This window comes from Ranitomeya imitator, chromosome 3 (assembly GCF_032444005.1).
Source record: "Ranitomeya imitator isolate aRanImi1 chromosome 3, aRanImi1.pri, whole genome shotgun sequence".
Classification (NCBI taxonomy): Eukaryota; Metazoa; Chordata; class Amphibia; order Anura; family Dendrobatidae; genus Ranitomeya; species Ranitomeya imitator.
Genome location: NC_091284.1, coordinates 474,929,179 through 474,952,387, shown reverse-complemented (window position 1 = coordinate 474,952,387; position 23,209 = coordinate 474,929,179). Strand labels below are relative to the sequence as shown.

The window sequence follows — 23,209 nt, the reverse complement described above, 5'->3', positions numbered from 1 at the left end:
ATCAGAAGGCTCAACCTGCCCAGAAGAAAAACGAGGATGAAAACCAAAATTACAAAAGAAAGGTGAAACCAAAGTAGCCGAACTAGCCCGATTATTAAGGGCAAACTCGACCAACAGCAAGAAAGACACCCAATCATCCTGATCAGCAGACACAAAGCATCTCAAATAGGTCTCCAAGGTCTGATTAGTTCGCTCAGTTTGGCCATTAGTCTAAGGATGAAACGCCGAAGAAAAAGACAAATCAATGCCCATCCTAGCACAAAAGGCCCGCCAAAATCTAGAGACAAACTGAGAACCTCTGTCAGACATAATATTCTCCGGAATGCCATGCAAACGAACCACATGCTGAAAAAATAATGGAACCAGATCTGAGGAGGAAGGCAACTTGGGCAAAGGTACCAGATGGACCATTTTTGAGAACCGGTCACAAACAACCCAGATAACAGACATCTTCTGGGAAACAGGAAGATCCGAAATAAAATCCATGGAAATATGCGTCCAGGGCCTCTCAGGGACCGGCAAAGGCAAAAGCAAGCCACTAGCGTGGGAACAGCAAGGCTTGGCCCGGGCGCAAGTCCCACAGGACTGCACAAAAGCACGCACATCGCGCGACAAGGAAGGCCACCAAAAGGACCTAGCAACCAAATCTCTGGTACCAAAAATCCCAGGATGACCAGCCAACACTGAACAATGAACCTCAGAAATTACCTTACTTGTCCATCTATCAGGAACAAACAGCTTCCCCACTGGACAGCGGTCAGGCCTATCAGCCTGAAATTCCTGAAGCACCCGCCACAAATCAGGGGAGATAGCAGAAAGAATCACCCCCTCCTTAAGAATGCCAACCGGCTCAAGGACTCCAGGAGAATCAGGCGAAAAACTCCTAGAGAGGGCATCAGCCTTAACATTCTTAGATCCCGGAAGATACGAGACCACAAAATCAAAACGGGAGAAAAACAGGGACCATCGAGCCTGTCTAGGATTCAGCCGCTTGGCCGACTCGAGGTAAATCAGATTCTTATGATCGGTCAGGACCACAACACGGTGTTTAGCTCCCGCAAGCCAATGTCCCACTCCTCAAACGCCCACTTCATAGCCAACAACTCCCGATTGCTGACATCATAATTGTGTTCCGCAGGCGAAAACTTTCTGGAAAAAAAAGCACACGGTTTCATCAAAGAACCATCAGACTCCCTCTGAGACAAAACGGCCCCTGCCCCAATCTCAGAAGCGTCGACCTCAACCTGAAAAGGAAGAGAAACATCCGGCTGACGCAACACAGGGGCAGAAGTAAATCGGCGTTTAAGCTCCTGAAAGGCCTCAACAGCCTCAGAGGACCAATTCGTCACATCAGTGCCTTTCTTCGTCAAATCAGTAAGGGGCTTAACCACCCTGGAAAAGTTGGCAATGAAACGGCGATAGAAATTAGCAAAGCCCAAAAATTTTTGAAGACCCTTCACAGATGTGGGTTGGATCCAGTCATGAATAGCTTGGACCTTAACAGGATCCATTTCTATAGACGAGGGAGAAAAAATAAAACCCAAAAAAGAGACCTTCTGAACTCCGAATAGGCACTTAGACCCCTTCACAAATAAAGCATTATCACGAAGGATCTGGAACACCATCCTGACCTGCTTCACATGAGACTCCCAATCATTGGAAAAAATCAAAATATCATCCAAATATACGACCATGAATTTATCAAGATAATTGCGGAAAATATCATGCATGAAAGACTGGAACACAGATGGAGCATTAGAGAGCCCAATTGGCATCACAAGGTATTCAAAATGGCCTTCGGCGTATTAAATGCAGTTTTCCATTCGTCACCCTGTTTAATACGAACAAGATTATATGCCCCTCGGAGGTCAATCTTAGTAAACCAACTAGCCCCCTTAATCTGAGCAAACAAATCAGTAAGCAAAGGCAAGGGGTATTGGAATTTGACCGTGATCTTATTAAGAAGACGATAATCAATACAGGGTCTCAAGGAGCCATCCTTCTTAGCAACAAAAAAGAAACCCGCTCCCAATGGTGACGAAGAGGGCCGAATATGCCCCTTCTCCAAAGACTCCTTAACATAACTCCGCATGGCGGCATGCTCTGGCACAGACAGATTGAAAAGTCGGCCCTTAGGGAACTTGCAACCAGGAATCAAGTTAATAGCACAATCACAGTCCCTGTGCGGAGGAAGGGAACTGGACTTGGGCTCATCAAATACATCCTGGAAATCCGACAAAAACTCAGGGACCTCAGAAGAGGGGGAAGAGGAAATTGACATCAAAGGAACGTCACTATGTACTCCTCGACAACCCCAACTAGTCACCAACATAGTTTTCCAATCCAGCACCGGATTATGTTCCTGTAACCATGGAAATCCTAGTACAACAACATCATGCAGGTTATGCAACACCAGAAAACGGCAATCTTCCTGATGTGCAGGAGCCATGTACATAGTCATCTGTGTCCAGTACTGAGGTTTATCCTTGGCCAAGGGTGTAGCATCAATACCCCTCAAAGGAATAGGGCTCTGCAAAGGCTGCAAGGAAAAACCACAGCGCCTGGCGAATTCTAAGTCCATTAAGTTCAGGGCAGTGCCTGAATCCACAAATGCCATGACAGAAAAGGATGACAATGAGCAAATCAGGGTCACAGATAAGAGAAATTTAGGCTGTATAGTACTAATGGTACTCTCTTAGTACGCTTACGGCAATCAGAGATAACATGAGCCGAATCACCACAGTAAAAACACAGCCTATTCTGACGTCTGAATTCCTGCCGTTCTATTCTAGTCAAAATCCTATCACATTGCATAGGTTCAGGACTTTGCTCAGAGGATACTGCCATATGGTGCACAGCTTTGCGCTCGCGCAGATGCCGAGACATAGATTCGCTCAAACCGGCAGGCGTAGGAAAGCCCACCATAACATCTTTTAGGGTTTCAGAAAGACCTTTTCTGAAAATAGCAGCCAGAGCCTCTTCATTCCATTTAGTGAGCACAGACCATTTTCTAAATTTCTGGCCGTATAACTCTGCCGCTTCCTGACCTTGACACAAGGCCAACAGGGTTTTTTCTGCATGATCCACAAAATTAGGTTTGTCATACAATAATCCGAGCGCTTGAAAAAATGCATCTACATTCAATAATGCCGGATCCCCTGTTTCAAGAGAAAAAGCCCAGTCTTGAGGGTCACCACGCAGCAAGGATATGATGATTTTTACTTGCTGAATGGGATCACCAGAAGAACGGGGTTTCAAAGCAAAAAACAATTTGCAGTTATTTTTAAAGTTCAAAAACTTGGATTTGTCCCCAAAAAACAAATCAGGAGTAGGAATTCCAGGGCTCTAAAGCCGGAGTCTGGACAACATAGTCCTGGATACTCTGCGCTCTTGCAGCAAGTTGATCCACACGAGAAAACAAACCCTGAACATCCATGCCAAAGCATATATCCTGAACCACCCAGATATCAAGAGGAAAAAAAAGACAAACCAGAGCACAGAAAAAAAATGGTTCAGAACTTTCTTTTCCTTCTTTTGAGATGCATTTAATTCATTTTTGGCCACTTGTACTGTTATGATACGGTGGTCTAGGAGCAACATGGAACGAGCTCTGAAGGAAGTGGTAACTGTACTGACCGCAGTCCCTAAGCTCAACACAACACTAGAAGTAGCCGTGGAATGCTCCTAACTCTCCCTAGGCATCTCGTCACAGCCTAAGAGCTAACTACCCCTAAAGAAAGAAGCAGGAAAGCTATCTTGCCTCAGAGAAAATCCCCAAAGGATAGATTAGTCCCCACAAATAATGACTGTGAGTGGAGAGGGAAAAGACATACACAGAATGAAACCAGGATGAGCACAGGAGGCCAGTCTAGCTAAATAGATAGGACAGGATGGAATACTGTGCGGTCAGTATAAAACACTACAAAAATCCACGCAGAGTTTACAAAAAATCTCCACACCTGACTAAAGGTGTGGAGGGCAAATCTGCCTCCCAGAGCTTCCAGCAAGACAGAATTAATTCACACTGATAAGCTGGACAAACATAAAAAGCACAGAATGGATAAGTCCACAATCTATGGACAGAAAAGAGCAAGCAAAAACTTAGCTTTGCTGAACTGGTCAGGATAACAGGGAACTCCAAAGATATGTGAATCCAACCAGGAACCATTTACAAGTGGCACTGGCTGAAGGAAAAGCCAGGCCTAAATAGCCGACCAGAAGAGACGATAAGTGGAAGCAGCTGGAGACAGCTAACTCCAAGGAGCAGCCATACCACTTGAAACCACAGGAGGGAGCCCAAGAGCAGAACTCACAAAAGTGCCACTTACAACCACCGGAGGGAGCCCAAGAGCGGAATTCACAACACTCCTCCATCATTGCTTTCAACTATATCAACTAGATGACTGCATGATGCAGGAGGAGGGAGAGGCGCCGGGCCATTCTTACTCATGGCCCCATAGCGGTCACTGGTTTGGGGCCCCTGGAGGAGCAGAGGCCCTAGGTAGCTGCCTGGTCTGCCTGCCCCAAACGCCGGCCTTGCTCACTGAAGGGATCAGGCTGTCATTACACAGAAGTGTGTTCTTCTGTGTAAGATATTATGAGATCCTGATCTGATTTTACTTCAGAGTAAGGAGAAGTTGAACACAGCAGACATAAGTGAGATAACTGACACATCTCCGGACAGGCAGTGTTGTGGAAGGGAAGTACAAGAGGGGTGACCGTGCTATGAGAGGAGGTGAGCCGATAGAAGGGTTTGTAATGTGATACAGCTAAACTCGGTTGCACTGCACCTTCTACTCAGGGACCTTATCTCAAAGGTTAGTTATCACTGCTTTTTAATTTTCCAGTTTTTACCACAGTAAAAATATTAACAGAAGCAACCATTATAATCACACAAATGATGTAACAATTATCCTCAATGTCAACTGAAACAAGTTTTCTGTGCTTTTCTAATCATGCAGGAGATTAGATTGGAAATATAACTGTTACACATCTCACACTGAGAAATCTTCTCTAAGCTAATGTGGGGGCACGTTTTCTCAAGTGTGTTGCTGCTTATGATTGGTCAGAATCATACAGGGGAAAGAAGTATAGGGCTCCAGCGAAAACTCTATAATACCTACTTGGTCTTAGCAAAAGTTAACTCTTTAGATTCCAAATATTTTGATTGCTAATATCTTCGCAACGAAAAGGAGAAATTGAAAGAATAAAAGTCTTATTCAGCAGCCACTGTTACATTGTGTGTCCAATTCAACGTGAAACATTTGGTGAAATTTGGTCCTCTTTAGAATGAAATTCACCTTTGGGTTTGGACAACCCCTTTAATGATAGTATGCATGCAAGCTAGTTAGCGAACTTCCAGACGAAAGAATGAGTCACTTAGGGGAAATATACTCACGGTTTGCTGCATATTCTCGAATAAAAGAGCATAATCACCCTTTAAATTCATTAGGTCCACATGTGTTCCTTGCTCAGAAATGTACCCATCTTTCATATATAAAATTTCATCAGACTCCACAAGGTACTAGAAAAAGTAATGTCAAGTAAATTAAAATTAACTTAGAAAGTTATGGACAATATGATCTTAAAATCTAGCTTTAGTAGAACTGTGATCTTGAACATCATGCACTGTAGTAAGTAGTAATTAGAGAAGAGCGGATCCATCAGCGAAGAATCAAGATTGAGTCGAATCTCCTGAATTTTCAGTTTGACGCAGTTCAAACACTTTGAGATTCAATTCACAGTTCACAAAAAAAAAGCTTGCCTAACACCAATTCCCACAATGCTGAAGCAACAGAGAGCAGGCCAATGTCATTTTGCTTTGCCATGTGGGTTTCTCCATAGTGCCCTGCAGTTATGACATCTATTGAGTTATCATACCTTGTATGGGAGAGTCAGTATTTGTAACTGTTTGGAGATTAGTTTTTGTTGACGAAGCTGCATGATTTATGTCTGCTAGCCAGCCTGAGTACATGTGGGGGTTGCCTGGTTGCTAGGGAATCCCCACATGTAATCAAGATGTCTAGTAGCCGCAAATCATGAAGTTGCGGCAATGAAAACTAAATCTCCGAGCAGTCACAAATACTCGGAGACCACCCGAGCATGCTCGGGAAAACCAGAGCAACGAGTATACTCGCTCATCACTAGTAGTCTGTTGTAATTAATGCAGAGAGGTATATTGGATGTAAACATTGGATACAGTTTTCAAAAGGGATGAATACATAATGCAATTTCAATGTGTTTCTATAAATTATTGCTTTACGTATCTTTGTGCACCTGTGTAAGTATAATGCAATCAGTAGAGAAAATCGAATATATGATTATATTAGAATATGACTGTCACGGATCCCTTCTCCGTGGTGTAACTAATTCATCACGTACCCGCTCTCAGCATGGGATTTGGGTTGTGCCTGCAAGGGTTAATCTATCTCCTCACTCTCAGTCCAGCATTCAATCTCTGTCCTATGCTGTAATGGGAGCATAAATCACACACCGACCCAGGCCACACACCCACTCATACACGCTGCCACCACTCACTGAATACACGGGCGATGAGTCCCGGACTATTAATACTAATCTTGTCTACCACTCATAAGGCTCACACACCTTAGGCTATGGATTCTTTTAGAACATTCAAGGTTCAACTTGTTAAAGTTTTATACTTTAATACGAAAAAGGTTCAGTGCTTACAATAAGAAAAGGTATAAAAATATGATAATAAAAAGACATACAACTTATGCAAAACAGTATAAAAATAAACAGGAGAAACTTACAGAAATTATCTAACTGGTAGTTGCTTTCTGCTCCCTGAGGGTAGGATGAATGTAGGTTGGATTACACCAGCTTCTCAAGCTGCCCCATTATGTGAACACAATTCTCTGTATACAGCCTTAATTTATAGCTTGGTCTGAAGGTCAGGTTTCTAGACTGCCCCCTCGGGTTAATATCATAATTGCTGGCTTTTTGATTGGGCCATGGCCGCACTACTAATAAATATATTATTTTTCTCTTGAGATACCCTGTGTAAAGGTTCTCATGGATAGATACCATTAGCCCGCAATTAACATCTCCCCTCCAAGAGCTAGGAGGTGTCAAATGTTCCCTTTCTTCTTGGCCCTATATAGACCTCTGGTGAGATTTGGAGACAGAGGTCTACTTGTCTCAGAGAAGTACATAATAACACCTATGTGCGACTTGTAGCTTTCAAGACAGATGTTACATTTGCCAGTGACACAATAAATCTATACATAGTCCACTGCACACATATATACAGTATATATACACACATATTTCACCACAATGGCTAATATTATTTGGAAAAGTGACATTTTCATGCTTTTTATATATTTTAGTACCTGGTGAAGGATATCACACGGTGTGCATATTTTTAAGGAAGGAAGGGCATCAGGATTGCGTGCTTGAGGAAGGGGACATGCCCCCAAAATGTCACCACAGGTACAGACCTTGGATCGTTAGACAGCGTCTCTGCCTCTCTGCTACCACATGAATACTGTTCCCTGGAGCAATTGGACTGTTTGCATCAAAGTCTGTGTCCTTTATTCACTATGGTAATTATGATGAATATTGATTCCATGAATTTGAATATTGACTTTATGAACATATTCTGAAGTTAATGTAAAAGGTTGAAATATAATCATAAAGGAAACTATGACAACAGACTGGATGTGGTTTATGCCGTCTGTTATATATTTTGGACTTTTAGCAGTGGAGAGGAACAACTGCATTTTTTCATAAGTCTGTATATGATAAAGTAGAATTTGGTCAGTTTGTCTCACTGTTTGTCAAGCTCTTATGGTCAGCAGTGCAATCTTTCTCTCTCCTGTAGAGTCTAAGCTGTTATAGTCAGAGGCGTCCTCTCTCTCCTATAGAGTGTAAGTTCTTATGGTCAGCGGCGTCCTCTCTCTCCTATAGAGTGTAAGCTATGGTCAGCGAGTCCTCGCTGTCTCTTCCCACATAAATTATGTTTCTTTGTTTCTAGAAACAAAATTCAAAAACTTAGGTGGGATGTCTAGCAAAATTTCATCTTGAACGTGAAATGACACCTTTTCGAGTGATCGGCAAATAGTGTTTTAGACAAAAAAAAAAGAGGTCTAAAAGTAGATGACCAAATTTGAGGCAAAATGTGACCAAAATTGACATATTTCCTTTCAAAGTTGAGACACAGTAATAGTATACTGAATCGGTCCCATTCTTGTTTACATTCACAGGCGATTAATCAATCCTGGCCAGCCTAAGGGCTTCTTTAGATATCATTTTTTTTTAATATGAGAGCTATCTATGTTTTTGACAGATATTACTCATACCGATGATAGTGTATGGAGTAATTTACATGTCTGATCCTTCCTTGGTCCTCACACCAAATCACAGGGACTTGTCCAATATTGATCTGATTGTCGAATCAAACTCTCCAATGCAAGTAAATGAGTCAGTGAAAAAAATCAGACCATTCTTGGTGCTGTCCATTTTTCCCAGACAATTTGATAGAAGAAGCTTGAGAAACCCCCACCGGTGTTTTTTTGTTGTCTAAGGGCTCATACCCATCAGCCTTAATAAAATCAACCGATGCTGTTCCTGAGAAGTCAGACGTGTGTCATGCAAGTGTCAAGTAAGTACATTGTGATTTTTTTCATCTAGCATACGTATGACATCCATATGACATGCGTATGCAATCCGTATGCAATGCGATTTTAACATTAGCTTTTACAAAGAGAATTACTCTATGTTATTTAAAGATAGTTTTCTAACAAAGTATTCTTCTATACATATATAGATAGATAGATAGGTAGACAGGTAGAAATATGTGAGTGAGATATATAATCATTGCTTTGCGTGTGTAGCTTATTGTACATGTATTTAAGTAATAAATAAATTAAAGAAAAATATGGGGTGGGGTCTCCCAAATTTTTACAACTAGCTGAGGGAAAGCATACAGCTGGGTGCTGAGGTTTATAGTCTGGGAAGGGGTTAATAAACATGGAGCTTCCCAGGCTACTAATATCAGCTCAAAGCTGTCTACTTAGCCTTTAAGAAACTCACAGACCAGAGTGCAATGCTTAGAGTTTATCACAGAAAAAAATATTTTGCTCTTTTAAAATATAACTTTTATTAGATACTATGAATAAAATTCAACCGTAGATAATATCTTCAGATGTAGAAATAAGGACGTACTAAAAAACTTAAAAAAAAAAGTTTGTGTGGTGAAGCTTATTCAAACAAGCATAAGTTTATTCAATAACGTATAGGGCCAACAGGGCCAGTATTAGCCTCTCAATGGTACAGATATATATATACCGTATATTCCAGCTCTAAAATAGAGCAAATCAACAAAAATGGAAAAAACAGACTGCCATTAGTATGCTTATTTTGTAGATACAACTTATGGCCCTATTCTTACCCTTCCTAGCAGCGGAGGTTGGCACACTCTTGAACGAAAATGGTGCCCTCGCTCACCGTAGTCTCAACCTTATGTGCCCTAAGCCCTAGAGGATCACCATATAAACACTTAAATATTCAATAGATCCAAATAATCACACAAAGCAGATCCTGGTGAATAATAAATACCATAATTAACAGTTGCCCATGTGGCTATTGAAAAGAGAATAGTACAAGAGAATACACTCTGGGGACTTTATTATTCTGGGAAGATGTCAATATCCATGAAGCTTTAAAGGCTATTAATATCAGCTCACAGCTGTCTGCGTAGCCCCTACTGGGTATTAGAAAGGGGAGACCACCCCAAAAAATGATGTGGGGTCCCCTCTATTTTTAATAACCAGCAAAGGCTAGGCAGAGAGCTGCAGAGTGATATTAATAGGCTGGGAATGGCCCATGGATATTGGCCCACTCCCAGACTAATAACACCAGTGATATAGAAGGGGTAATAGTTTGCCTTTAAGTGCCTTTTGCCTTTAATTGCTAGAATTACTAGAATCTGTTGATGCAGTAGTCTGATGGTCTCCACTTCAAGGAGACTACCCTTCTTATCATGTATGTTCTCAATAGTCAGTCACAACATGTTATTTGGTACGTGAGAGAATAAAGGTCAGTATGACCCTGGGTGATGGTGGGGGCTACAAGAATTGCATTGAGAATTACATTTGTTGTAAATGGTATAAAATATTGCTTCTTGCTCTATTACTTCAGATAAAAGTGACTTGCTCACAGAATATGTGAGGTGTCTTTTTGTCTCCAAGCGCGCTTGTAAAATGACGGGCGTAATTCCACAATTTGGTCTCACTGGTGATATGTCAGCTGACATTGGGTCAGAACGAAAACAGCTACGACAGTTTTGGCGCCTGACCGGGGTTGTGTAACCAGCACTATTCGGAATCCGTATGTGGGAGCTTCTTGGGAGATTGAACATGCAAAACACCAGCTGCAGCAAGGTGAGAATTTTTATTCTTACAATCTGTTTTGCACTTGCAATCTCTCTTCTGGATCTCTCCATACCTCTGGGTAAAAGGCTGCGAGCATGGTTCAAAGAATCCACATCACCAGTGAGTTTTGTGTTTTGTCTGTTTATGTCCGTATGAGAATTGAATAATAGAGTAATAATGGTGATACTTGTTATCTGTATTTGTCAATATCCTAATTGGTTATGTATGTGTGTAGTGTGTATGTAATACAGAGCTGGGATAGGCTCTGTGCAGTGTTGTTATTTTGGTCATTTTGGATTGGCAGTACATTATATGAAGCTGTATTTGTATAAGGCTGTGGTTTTTGTTGTTTGGCCTTAAAGTGCTTTCAGAGTGTCAGTAGACACTGCTGCAGTTTTTTTTATATAGAGTTGAGTTAATTCCAAAGTGCAAAATAGGCAGGCTGTGTGAACCTTGTATGTATATGAGAAACTTTAAATGAGATGAGAGGTGAGTAAATGAAAATAAGGGATAAATAGATAAATCCCTGATTGATGAGGGGTTCCGTTAGGTGTGGTCCTCTGTATGTGACAGAAGACATTATTCAACTCAGTTTGAGCTGAATTAGGTGGAGTAATTGAGATAAGGGATTTTCTTCTTGTAAAAATCAACTGAAAGGTGAAAGGAAAGGAAAACAACAATCCCTGAATGAGCACGTATGAATGAATGATCACATAAGTATCATTACTTATCTAACTGTTGTTGATTGTCCAGGATGAATGAGTTGTGGATATTTTTAATGTACATTTAATTTACATCTGAGATTCAGTGAAACCCGTGTTATATATGGTTTGATATTGGATAGGTTTCTATATGTGTTCTGGCTGGACGCGGTCGGAATCAGCTTATTCAAGTTGTGCAGTGATCTGCCTGTATAGATAAACTGTTTTTAATTCCGAGAGGATGAATATTTTGTAGAGATTAAGTCTGAAAACGGCTGCATTCTGTTTCTGTGTGTAAGACAACAAGCTCTTATCTGTGTTTATACCTGATGGGAGGGGGAGTCGAACCCCTGCGCGAATTGTTTGTGATTTCTCCTCTCTGTGCTGTGGGCCAGAGAAAGGGGGGCATGCAGCTGCACTGAAGAATATGGAGCTGTGCATATTCTGTCCTTGGTTCAGTACACGCTGAGAGATTTGTGTTTAAAGCAATAGTACTGTATGTATTGAAGTAGAAAGAAATATCGTAAGTTTAAGTTGGACAATGAAAGTAAAAGAACTGTGCCTATTTTAGAGGAAACTTGTCAGTGATTGAAAGATTGGTAAAAAGATTCACCTGCTTCAAGTTGAGTGATTGATATAGCAAGTTGAGAATCAACAGAGGAGGTAGCCAACTGCATGGCTGATGTAGTAGGTGAGAGTCTTCCTGCTACAGTCAGCCTACGGCACATAGGTGGTGTAACCTTGCCATTCCATGGAGCAGAGCTAGCCAGCTGATCTACCGGGTGGTAGGTGGTTAACCTGCCCGCTAAATCCTTTAGGTCTACCGGGTAATAAGTGGATGTAACCTTTCCTGCTAAATCTTGACACTCGCTCTGACTTGTCACGTGTGGCCGCCTGGTGAAGGCAAGGCACACTAAAAAGGGCATTTGCAGAATAAAGGTGAGTTGTCTGAGCGAATAAGTTGAAGCCATGGGCAACTTGTTCTGTGTGCAGTCAGGACCCCCAATGGGATCCAGAACCGCTGTACAGATTGAAAAAGGAAGCAGTGAAAGATGTGAGACCAATATTGGAAAAAAAGGCAAAAATGCCAGAGTGTGGATGTTTGGATGTACAAAGAGGCACAGACAAGGGAAGAAAATAGCATGTGAATAAATGGCGTCTGAGAGAGTGCAGCAGGACGGAAGTAAGGTGTATTATGAATGTTTTGATGCTCAAAACTCCGACTATGACCGACACATTACTGCTATGGTCATACCTTTGTATAACCAGAGACCCAGACAAGACAGATGGACTTGTAAACATTGTGGTCAGACAAACCCAGACTGGAGAAATACTTGTATGATCCGTGCTGCAACCCAAACTAAGTGAATTGCACTGAATCCTGTCCAGACAAGATCACATGTAGTGACATAAGAAGCTGACACAGGATAGTGGTTAGTGGGTAGTGGGGACATTAACTTTTGGGAGTAAGCTGACAGTAATCCTTTTGGGAAGGAGCTGTTGACCAGCATGTCATGTCTCCCCCAACCGGTCATCTAGTCACCCCCACCACCAGAGAACCAACTACATCAGGTAGGGTAAGACAGATACAGGAGTATTATCCCTGGAGGCCCTCTGACTAGCTAGCTACGCTAAAACAATTGGCTGACCCTGAGAACCAACCTTTCCCATTTTACAGACAAAGAAAGACAATATGATGGACATATAAGTGCACCTGAGCAGACCTAGAGAGTTGGTGAGCACAAAAGCAGGTGACGTACTAGGACGCAAATTAAGACTTTTACAGATATGACAAAAAGAGAGAGTGTAGAGATGTACTTTGGACGGTTACAGCTGAAATGGGCAGACATGGGGTACAGTCCCATAAACCCACTTGATGTTAAAATATTGGTAAATACATTCATTGATGGTATGACAAAAGGCTTATGAGACGAGTACAGACAGCCAGACCTGAATGGAGAAATGTAGATCCAAAAACCTCCTGAAGGTTGCTAAAGGAGTTGAACAAACTAGCACAATAAGACGACGTGTCATGTATGCTGGAGTACAAGGAAAACAGTAGAGACATAGTAAGGGACCTAAGGACTTAGAAACAGTGAAGTGCTGGAATTGTGGAGAAAATGGACACTCAGACCAATCTTCCACCTCCTTCACCTTTAGACTAGGAAACTGACAACCCAGTGACAAATGTGTGCCCTGTTCTTGTCCCCTCCGGACCTGGTCCTGCCTTGATGACCACCATACCAATGCTGGGAGGGAAATAGACAGAATTCTTGACTGACACTGGGGCAGCTGGGACTAGTACACAAAGACTTGATACTGCCAGACATGATTACTGACGAGACTGTGGAATGCGTGAGGGTAGAGGGACAAGCGACTGAAGCCCCTATGACTAAACAAAAAAAGACTAGAGTCACGAGACAGCCAAGAGGTGCTTACAAACTTATTGTTAGTGACAATACCCCTATGAATTTGCTGGGAGCAGAGTTGAGTGCTGTCTAGGCCACTATACAGTAGTCTCCTGAGGGTATTACAGTCACAAGTCCCCTTTCATATAAACACTTGGGGCAGAGGGACGCCAGGGTCTTCCACGTGCACATTATACCACAGGTAAATCATGTCCTATTATAGTTACACTTAATTCCATTCATTTGCCAGTTTAGTAGTTTCCTTACACAAGATGGTATAGTTACTGTGTATTTCTAGGTTGTCTTCATATGATATATAGTTTTTTTTAGCCATTCATTATATTGGTTTCAAACCATAGTCACTGTTTATTTGTCTTTTCCACTTCTTACACCTTATCGCAAGCAACTGATATCGATATTTGGTATTTTTCAAATCCCTTCTTTTTGTATTTGGAACTGTTAGTCATGGATTTATATAGGGCTGCTACTTTCTTAGAATTGTGCTTTGATGTGGCCTATGGCATTGTGCTCCCCCGTTTTATGACTCAGTATCTTTTGTAATTATATAGATATTTTCATAAATATAATTTTCTTTTGGTAACATATTTTGTGAATCAAATTTAGTTTTTTTTAAGGGGTACTCTACCCAATCAAATACGGGTATAAATAATATTAGGACATTAATGTGTGACTTATATAAACACTTGGGTAATATTGCAGAAATGGTGTATATGGCAAGAGTAGTGAAAGTAACACCTGACACCAGAATGTCTGAGGACAGGGAAAAGAGTCAGGTACCAGACACCGTTTGGGCAAGGGGAAAATCTGATGTGGGTTGGTTGCCCATTCCCCCTGTCATGGTTAAATTAAAAGAAGGAACCACTCCTCTTTGGTTAAGGCAATACCCCTTTGAGCCTAGTCAAATCAATGGCCCTGAGCAGGGATATTAAAGAATATGTTTAGGCAGGGGTTCTAGTGCAGAGATCTTCCCCCTACAACACCCCTTTGTATCCCATTAAGAAAAAAGGACCCAAGGGTTCCCCTAGTGCTTACAGAATGGTTCATGACTTAAGGGCTATTAATGAGGTTACAGAGAGTATGACTTTAATTGTCCCTAACCCACACACCTTACTGTCACAAATCCCAGCGACGTCAAAATGTTTCACAGTTATTGATTTGGCAAATGCATTCTTTTCTGTGCCACTGCACTCTGACTGTCAGTATCTTTTTTTTCTTTCACTCACGAAGGTAAACAATACTGTTGGATGCTCCTCCCACAAGGGGGAAAGAACTCCCCAACCATCTATTCAACAGCGATGGCAGGGATTCTTGAGCAGTGGCAACTAGAGTTGAGCGACCTTGACCTTTTTAGAGTCGAGCCGGGTTTCGCGAAACCCGACTATCTCAAAAGTCGGGTCGAGTGAAATCGGCCGATTATGACGTAAAGTCGGGATCGACCGAAACACGAAACCCAATGCAAGTCAGTGGGGCAGCAGTCGGCAGTGAGTGGGGGCCAGGAAAACACCTAGAGTGCCCATTTTAATGTCAAAACCATCCATTCTTCTTAATGAAGCTTGTCAAGCGTAATTTACCTTATAATAATTGGAAGGCATTTGAAATTGGGGGTCATTTGGCTAAAGTTGTGGTGGGTAGGGCTGGTTCAAGTAATTAGTGGGCCCAGGAAATCTGGACCACGTCACGGCAGTGGAGCAGGGAGAGGTAAGTATTTCAACTTTGCAAGTGCTGTGAACCTGAGCAAGCAGGGGGGGCCCACTCGTTGGCATTGGCACTGGCACAGGGCCCCTCAAAGTACAGCGGTGTGTTTGCACGGCGGGGGCGCCTCCCACCGGCAGCAACACTTTTGCGTACCATGAGAGGCCCTGTGCCAGTGACGTCGCCAACTAGTATTCCTCCCCCCACCTGATGAAGGAACCTGCACTTTCATCTGCACCTTCCTGTTTGTCCCCGTGTAAGGTGGTATGGTATGCGGGAAGGGGGACCTGACTTTCAGCAGGGTCACAATCTTGCAGTGTAGCGTGCACGGGAAATGTTGCGTTATGGGTCAATGTACCAGCAGACTCATCTATCACTGGCTGGGCAATGGGCAGGATGAGGAGGAAACACAGATATAGGCCCAAAGAATAAAGTGGGCTAAATGCAGTTCAAAATTGGTAACACAGGACTAATCAGGGGGCATTGCAGTGGAGGACAACTGGAATGAGAGGCTGACACAGAGAGTAGGCCCAAATCAGTAAGTAGTCGAAATGCAGTTCAAAATTGGCAACAGTAGTAAACAGGCGGCACAGCTTTGTTCAGTGGAGGAGAACAGCAAGGAGTGGCAGACACCGATAGTAGGCCCCAACCCAACTAGTAGGCCAAATGCAGTCTAACATTAACAACTACTTAACGAGCGCCTGAAAACGGAATTTCAGGACAGGAAACCAGGAGAACAGCAAGGAGCGGCAGACACCGATAGTAGGCCCCAAACCAACTAGTACGCCAAATGCAGTTGTTCCGTTTAACCACAATTTAATGAGAGCCTGAAGATAGAAGTTCAGGAAAGGCAACCTGGAGAACACCTTGGAGTGGAACACACCATCTCTCTACACCCCATACCCAATTTGTAGGTCTAATGCAGCGTAGTTTCCAACAACTACTAAACGAGAGCATGATGATCGAAGCATTGGCGAGGAAACCTGGGGAACACCTTGGAGTGGAACACACCATCTCTCTACACCCCATACCCAATTTGTAGGCCTAATGCAGCGTAGTTTCCAACAACTACTAAACGAGAGCATGATGATCGAAGCATTGGCGAGGAAACCTGGGGAACACCTTGGAGTGGAACACACCATCTCTCTACAGTGGAACACACCATCTCTCTACACCCCATACCCAATTTGTAGGCCTAATGCAGCGTAGTTTCCAACAACTACTAAACGAGAGCCGGAAGATCGAAGCTCAGGAAAGGCAACCTGGAGAACACCTTGGAGTGGAACACACCATCTCTCTACACCCCATACCCAATTTGTAGGCCCAATGCAGCTTAGTTTCCAACAACTACTAAACGAGAGCCGGAAGATCAAAGCAATGGAGAGGAAACCTGGGGAACACCTTGGAGTGTAACACACCATCTCTCTACACCCCATACCCAATTTGTAGGCCTAATGCAGCGTAGTTTCCAACAACTACTAAACGAGAGCCGGAAGATCGAAGCAATGGAGAGGAAACCTGGGGAACACCTTGGAGTGTAACACACCATCTCTCTACACCCCATACCCAATTTGTAGGCCTAATGCAGCGTAGTTTCCAACAACTACTAAACGAGAGCCGGAAGATCGAAGCAATGGAGAGGAAACCTGGGGAACACCTTGGAGTGTAACACACCATCTCTCTACACCCCATACCCAATTTGTAGGCCTAATGCAGCGTAGTTTCCAACAACGACTAAACGAGAGCATGAAGATCGAAGCAATGGAGAGGAAACCTGGGGAACACCTTGGAGTGGAACACACCATCTCTCTACACCCCATACCCAATTTGTAAGCCTAATGCAGCGTAGTTTCCAACAACTACTAAACGAGAGCATGATGATCGAAGCATTGGCGAGGAAACCTGGGGAACACCTTGGAGTGGAACACACCATCTCTCTACAGTGGAACACACCATCTCTCTACACCCCATACCCAATTTGTAGGCCTAATGCAGCGTAGTTTCCAACAACTACTAAACGAGAGCCGGAAGATCGAAGCTCAGGAAAGGCAACCTGGGGAACACCTTGGAGTGGAACACACCATCTCTCTACACCCCATACCCAATTTGTAGGCCTAATGCAGCGTGGTTTCCAACAACTACTAAACGAGAGCCGGAAGATCGAAGCAATGGAGAGGAAACCTGGGGAACACCTTGGAGTGTAACACACCATCTCTCTACACCCCATACCCAATTTGTAGGCCTAATGCAGCGTAGTTTCCAACAACTACTAAACGAGAGCCGGAAGATCGAAGCAATGGAGAGGAAACCTGGGGAACACCTTGGAGTGTAACACACCATCTCTCTACACCCCATACCCAATTTGTAGGCCTAATGCAGCGTAGTTTCCAACAACTACTAAACGAGAGCATGAAGATCGAAGCAATGGAGAGGAAACCTGGGGAACACCTTGGAGTGGAACACACCATCTCTCTACACCCCATACCCAATTTGTAGGCCTAATGCAGCGTAGTTTCCAACAACTACTAAACGAGAGCATGATGATCGAAGCATTGGCAAGGAAACCTGGGGAACACCTTGGAGTGGAACACACCATCTCTCTACAGTGGAACACACCATCTCTCTACACCCCATACCCAATTTGTAGGCCTAATGCAGCGTAGTTTCCAACAACTACTAAACGAGAGCCGGAAGATCGAAGCTCAGGAAAGGCAACCTGGGGAACACCTTGGAGTGGAACACACCATCTCTCTACACCCCATACCCAATTTGTAGGCCTAATGCAGCGTAGTTTCCAACAACTACTAAACGAGAGCCGGAAGATCGAAGCAATGGAGAGGAAACCTGGGGAACACCTTGGAGTGTAACACACCATCTCTCTACACCCCATACCCAATTTGTAGGCCTAATGCAGCGTAGTTTCCAACAACTACTAAACGAGAGCCGGAAGATCGAAGCAATGGAGAGGAAACCTGGGGAACACCTTGGAGTGTAACACACCATCTCTCTACACCCCATACCCAATTTGTAGGCCTAATGCAGCGTAGTTTCCAACAACTACTAAACGAGAGCATGAAGATCGAAGCAATGGAGAGGAAACCTGGGGAACACCTTGGAGTGGAACACACCATCTCTCTACACCCCATACCCAATTTGTAGGCCTAATGCAGCGTAGTTTCCAACAACTACTAAACGAGAGCATGATGATCGAAGCATTGGCGAGGAAACCTGGGGAACACCTTGGAGTGGAACACACCATCTCTCTACAGTGGAACACACCATCTCTCTACACCCCATACCCAATTTGTAGGCCTAATGCAGCGTAGTTTCCAACAACTACTAAACGAGAGCCGGAAGATCGAAGCTCAGGAAAGGCAACCTGGGGAACACCTTGGAGTGGAACACACCATCTCTCTACACCCCATACCCAATTTGTAGACCTAATGCAGCGTAGTTTCCAACAACTACTAAACGAGAGCCGGAAGATCGAAGCTCAGGAAAGGCAACCTGGGGAACACCTTGGAGTGTAACAAACCCTCTCTCTACACCACGGAAGGGCTGATTCTTAGGAAGGAAGGCTGTCGGAAAGAAGCAGGGCGCGTCCGAGGGTGATTATATTCTTATTAGGTATATACTCTCCCTCGGACGCGCCCTGCTTCTTTATTTGTAATGAATGTTTATTTGCAATGTGGTTTTGACTTACTCTATTTTTTTGGTAAATAATGATTTTATTATTTTCATTGTTTTGCATCTTCTTGGCAATAATATAAAGAAGACGCGACAGGACAACACTCGGTGGATGCCATATCTGTGTTTAAAATTGAAAAAACCTTTCAGTTAACTACTTGCAGGAGAAAGTTATTGTAGCTGGTGGCCATTTTTAGTACTGTACCAGATTTTTGTTGTATGTGTTTGTTTTTAATGTTAAAATGTCTGCATTTGATATCTCTCCAGTATTTTCTTTTTTATAAGCAAAATACTTATTTTTATATTTTCTGATGTTGGTTCCAGGGGTACACGGGCAGCAGTGGTGTGGTCAGTGGAGGCCTAGTGGAAGGAGTGACCGCAGACAGGCATCGAAGGCCTAAAATAATAACACATGGCTGTAGGCAATTTTAAATTGGTTCCAGGGGTACACGGGCAGCAGTGGTGTGGTCAGTGGAGGCCTAGTGGAAGGAGTGACCGCAGACAGGCATCGAAGGCCTAAAATAATAACACATGGCTGTAGGCAATTTTAAATTGGTTCCAGGGGTACACGGGCAGCAGTGGTGTGGTCAGTGGAGGCCTAGTGGAAGGAGTGACCGCAGACAGGCATCGAAGGCCTAAAATAATAACACATGGCTGTAGGCAATTTTAAATTGGTTCCAGGGGTACACGGGCAGCAGTGGTGTGGTCAGTGGAGGCCTAGTGGAAGGAGTGACCGCAGACAGGCATCGAAGGCCTAAAATAATAACACATGGCTGTAGGCAATTTTAACCCCTTCATGACCGGGGGATTTTTCGTTTTTCCGTGTTCATTTTTCGCTCCCCTCCTTCCCAGAGCCATAACTTTTTTATTTTTCTGTCAATTTGGCCATGTGAGGGCTTATTTTTTGCGGGACGAGTTGTACTTTTGAACGACATCATTGGTTTTAGCATGTCGTGTACTAGAAAACGGGAAAAAAATTCCAAGTGCGGTGAAATTGCAAAAAAAGTGCAATCACACACTTGTTTTTTGTTTGGCTTTTTTGCTAGGTTCACTAAATGCTAAAAATGACCTGCCATTATGATTCTCCAGGTCAGTACGAGTTCATAGACACCAAACATGACTAGGTTATTTTTTATCTAAGTGGTGAAAAAAAATTCCAAACTTTGATAAAAAAAAAAAAAAAAAAATTGCGCCATTTTCCGATACTCGTAGCGTCTCCATTTTTCATGATCTGGGGTCGGTTGAGGGCTTATTTTTTGTGTGCCGAGATGACGTTTTTAATGATAGCATTTTGGTGCAGATACGTTCTTTTAATCGCCCGTTATTGCATTTTAATGCAATGTCGCGGCGACCAAAAAAATGTAATTCTGGCGTTTCGAATTTTTTTCCCGCTACGCTGTTTAGCGATCAGGTTAATACTTTTTTTTAATTGATAGATCGGGCGATTCTGAGCGCGGCGATACCAAATATGCATAGATTTGATATTTTTTTTATTGATTTATTTTGATTGGGGCGAAAGGGGGGTGATTTAAACTTTTACGTTTTTTTTATTTTTTTCACATTTTTTTAAACTTTTTTTTTTAACTTTTGCCATGCTTCAATAGCCTCCATGGGAGGCTAGAAGCAGGCACAGCACGATCGCCTCTGCTACATAGCAGCGATCTGCTGATCGCTGCTATGTAGCAGAATTGCACGTGTGCTGTGAGCGCCGACCACAGGGTGGCGCTCACAGCGACGGGCGATCAGTAACCATAGAGGTCTCTAGGACCTCTATGGTTACCATCCAGACGCATCGCCGACCCCCGATCATGTGACGGGGGTCGGCGATGACGTCATTTCCGGCCGCCCGGCCGGAAGCGGTAGTTAAATGCCGCTGTCTGCGTTTGACAGCGGCATTTAACTAGTTAATAGGTGCGGGCAGATCGCGATTCTGCCCGCACCTATTACGGGCACATGTCAGCTGTTCAAAACAGCTGACATGTCCCGGCTTTGGTGCGGGCTCACCGCGGAGCCCTGCATCAAAGCAGGGGAGCCGGCATCGGACGGTATAGTACGTCCGATGCCGGTAAGGGGTTAAATTGGTTTCAGGGGTACACGGGCAGCAGTGGTGTGGTCAGTGGAGGCCTAGTGGAAGGAGTGACCGCAGACAGGCATCGAAGGCCTAAAATAATAACACATGGCTGTAGGCAATTTTAAATTGGTTCCAGGGGTACACGGGCAGCAGTGGTGTGGTCAGTGGAGGCCTAGTGGAAGGAGTGACCGCAGACAGGCATCGAAGGCCTAAAATAATAACACATGGCTGTAGGCAATTTTAAATTGGTTCCAGGGGTACACGGGCAGCAGTGGTGTGGTCAGTGGAGGCCTAGTGGATTGAGTGACCGCAGACAGGCATCGAAGGCCTAAAATAATAACACATGGCTGTAGGCAATTTTAAATTGGTTCCAGGGGTACACGGGCAGCAGTGGTGTGGTCAGTGGAGGCCTAGTGGAAGGAGTGACCGCAGACAGGCATCGAAGGCCTAAAATAATAACACATGGCTGTAGGCAATTTTAAATTGGTTCCAGGGGTACACGGGCAGCAGTGGTGTGGTCAGTGGAGGCCTAGTGGAAGGAGTGACCGCAGACAGGCATCGAAGGCCTAAAATAATAACACATGGCTGTAGGCAATTTTAAATTGGTTCCAGGGGTACACGGGCAGCAGTGTTGTGGTCAGTGGAGGCCTAGTGGAAGGAGTGACCGCAGACAGGCATCGAAGGCCTAAAATAATAACACATGGCTGTAGGCAATTTTAAATTGGTTCCAGGGGTACACGGGCAGCAGTGGTGTGGTCAGTGGAGGCCTAGTGGAAGGAGTGACCGCAGACAGGCATCGAAGGCCTAAAATAATAACACATGGCTGTAGGCAATTTTAAATTGGTTCCAGGGGTACACGGGCAGCAGTGGTGTGGTCAGTGGAGGCCTAGTGGAAGGAGTCACCGCAGACAGGCATCGAAGGCCTAAAATAATAACACATGGCTGTAGGCAATTTTAAATTGGTTACAGGGGTACACGGGCAGCAGTGGTGTGGTCAGTGGAGGCCTAGTGGAAGGAGTCACCGCAGACAGGCATCGAAGGCCTAAAATAATAACACATGGCTGTAGGCAATTTTAAATTGGTTACAGGGGTACACGGGCAGCAGTGGTGTGGTCAGTGGAGGCCTAGTGGAAGGAGTGACCACAGACAGGCATCGAAGGCCTAACATAACAAAAATGTCAATACAATGGTATTGTCAGTGGCAGGCATTGAAGGATGTCAGCGCATAGACTAAACATTGGTGGAGCTGTGAGATAATTTTGCAAGTGGTAGAGCACTGTTTGAGCTGGGGTGGGGGGAAACTGTCTTGTAGCCGGCGGTACAGGCCCAGGGCCCCTCATATTACAACGGTGTGTCTGACGTTGGGTGCGCACCACCACCGCCAGAGACACTTTATTGTACTAGGAGGGACCCAGTGGCAGTGCCGTCGACCAAAAGCGGGCTCACCCACCTCTTCAGACAAACTGCACTCTCACGGGTGCTGTCGCCAAGTGTCGATACCACGGCCCCGTGTGGGGAGTTTGGCCATTTAGTGAGGTGTAAACATGTCGTATGCTGGACAATCAGGTGCAGAAAATTACGAGATTGGAAAAGGCATTCAGAATAGTCCACAGGCAAGACCTTTTCATAGGAAAGCTAGGTGTCAGCCGGGCAAGGTGGGGCAAAAGATTTCGAAATCCAGTTGTGGTTCATTTTAATGAAGGTTAGATCATCTACATTTTGGGTAGCCAGACGAGTCCTTTTTTCTGTTAATATTGAACCTGCAGCACTGAATACTCTTTCTGATAGGACACTAGCTGCCGGGCAAGCAAGCTCCTGCAATGCATATTCTGCCAATTCTGGCCAGGTGTCTAATTTTGATGCCCAGTAATCAAATGGGAATGACGGTTGAGGGAGAACATCGATAAGGGATGAAAAATAGTTTGTAACCATACTGGACAAATGTTGTCTCCTGTCACTTTGAATTGATGCTGCAGTACCTGTCCTGTCTGCGGTCATAGCAAAATCACTCCACAACCTGGTCAGAAAACCCCTCTGGCCAACGCCACTTCTGATTTCTGCCCCTCTAACTCCTCTGGTCTGCTGGCCCCTGCAGCTCGTGTGAGAACGATCACGGGCGCTGTGTGCAGGGAATGCCAGAAGCAAACGGTCAACAAGAGTTGATTGTTTGGTTGCTAATATTAGTTCCAAGTTCTCATGTGGCATTATATTTTGCAATTTGCCTTTATAGCG

The 23,209-nt window shown here is 44.0% G+C and overlaps 1 protein-coding gene across 1 annotated transcript in view; it reads right to left on the bottom strand.

Annotated features, from left to right (window-relative positions):
• Window positions 1-23,209, bottom strand: part of LOC138670302 (ATP-binding cassette sub-family C member 5-like) — a 304,888-nt gene that overhangs the window by 126,636 nt on the left and 155,043 nt on the right. The window contains exon 14 of the mRNA XM_069757511.1: window positions 5,399-5,524. Coding sequence (XP_069613612.1) covers window positions 5,399-5,524 — 126 coding nt within the window. The remainder of the gene's footprint in view (window positions 1-5,398; window positions 5,525-23,209) is intronic.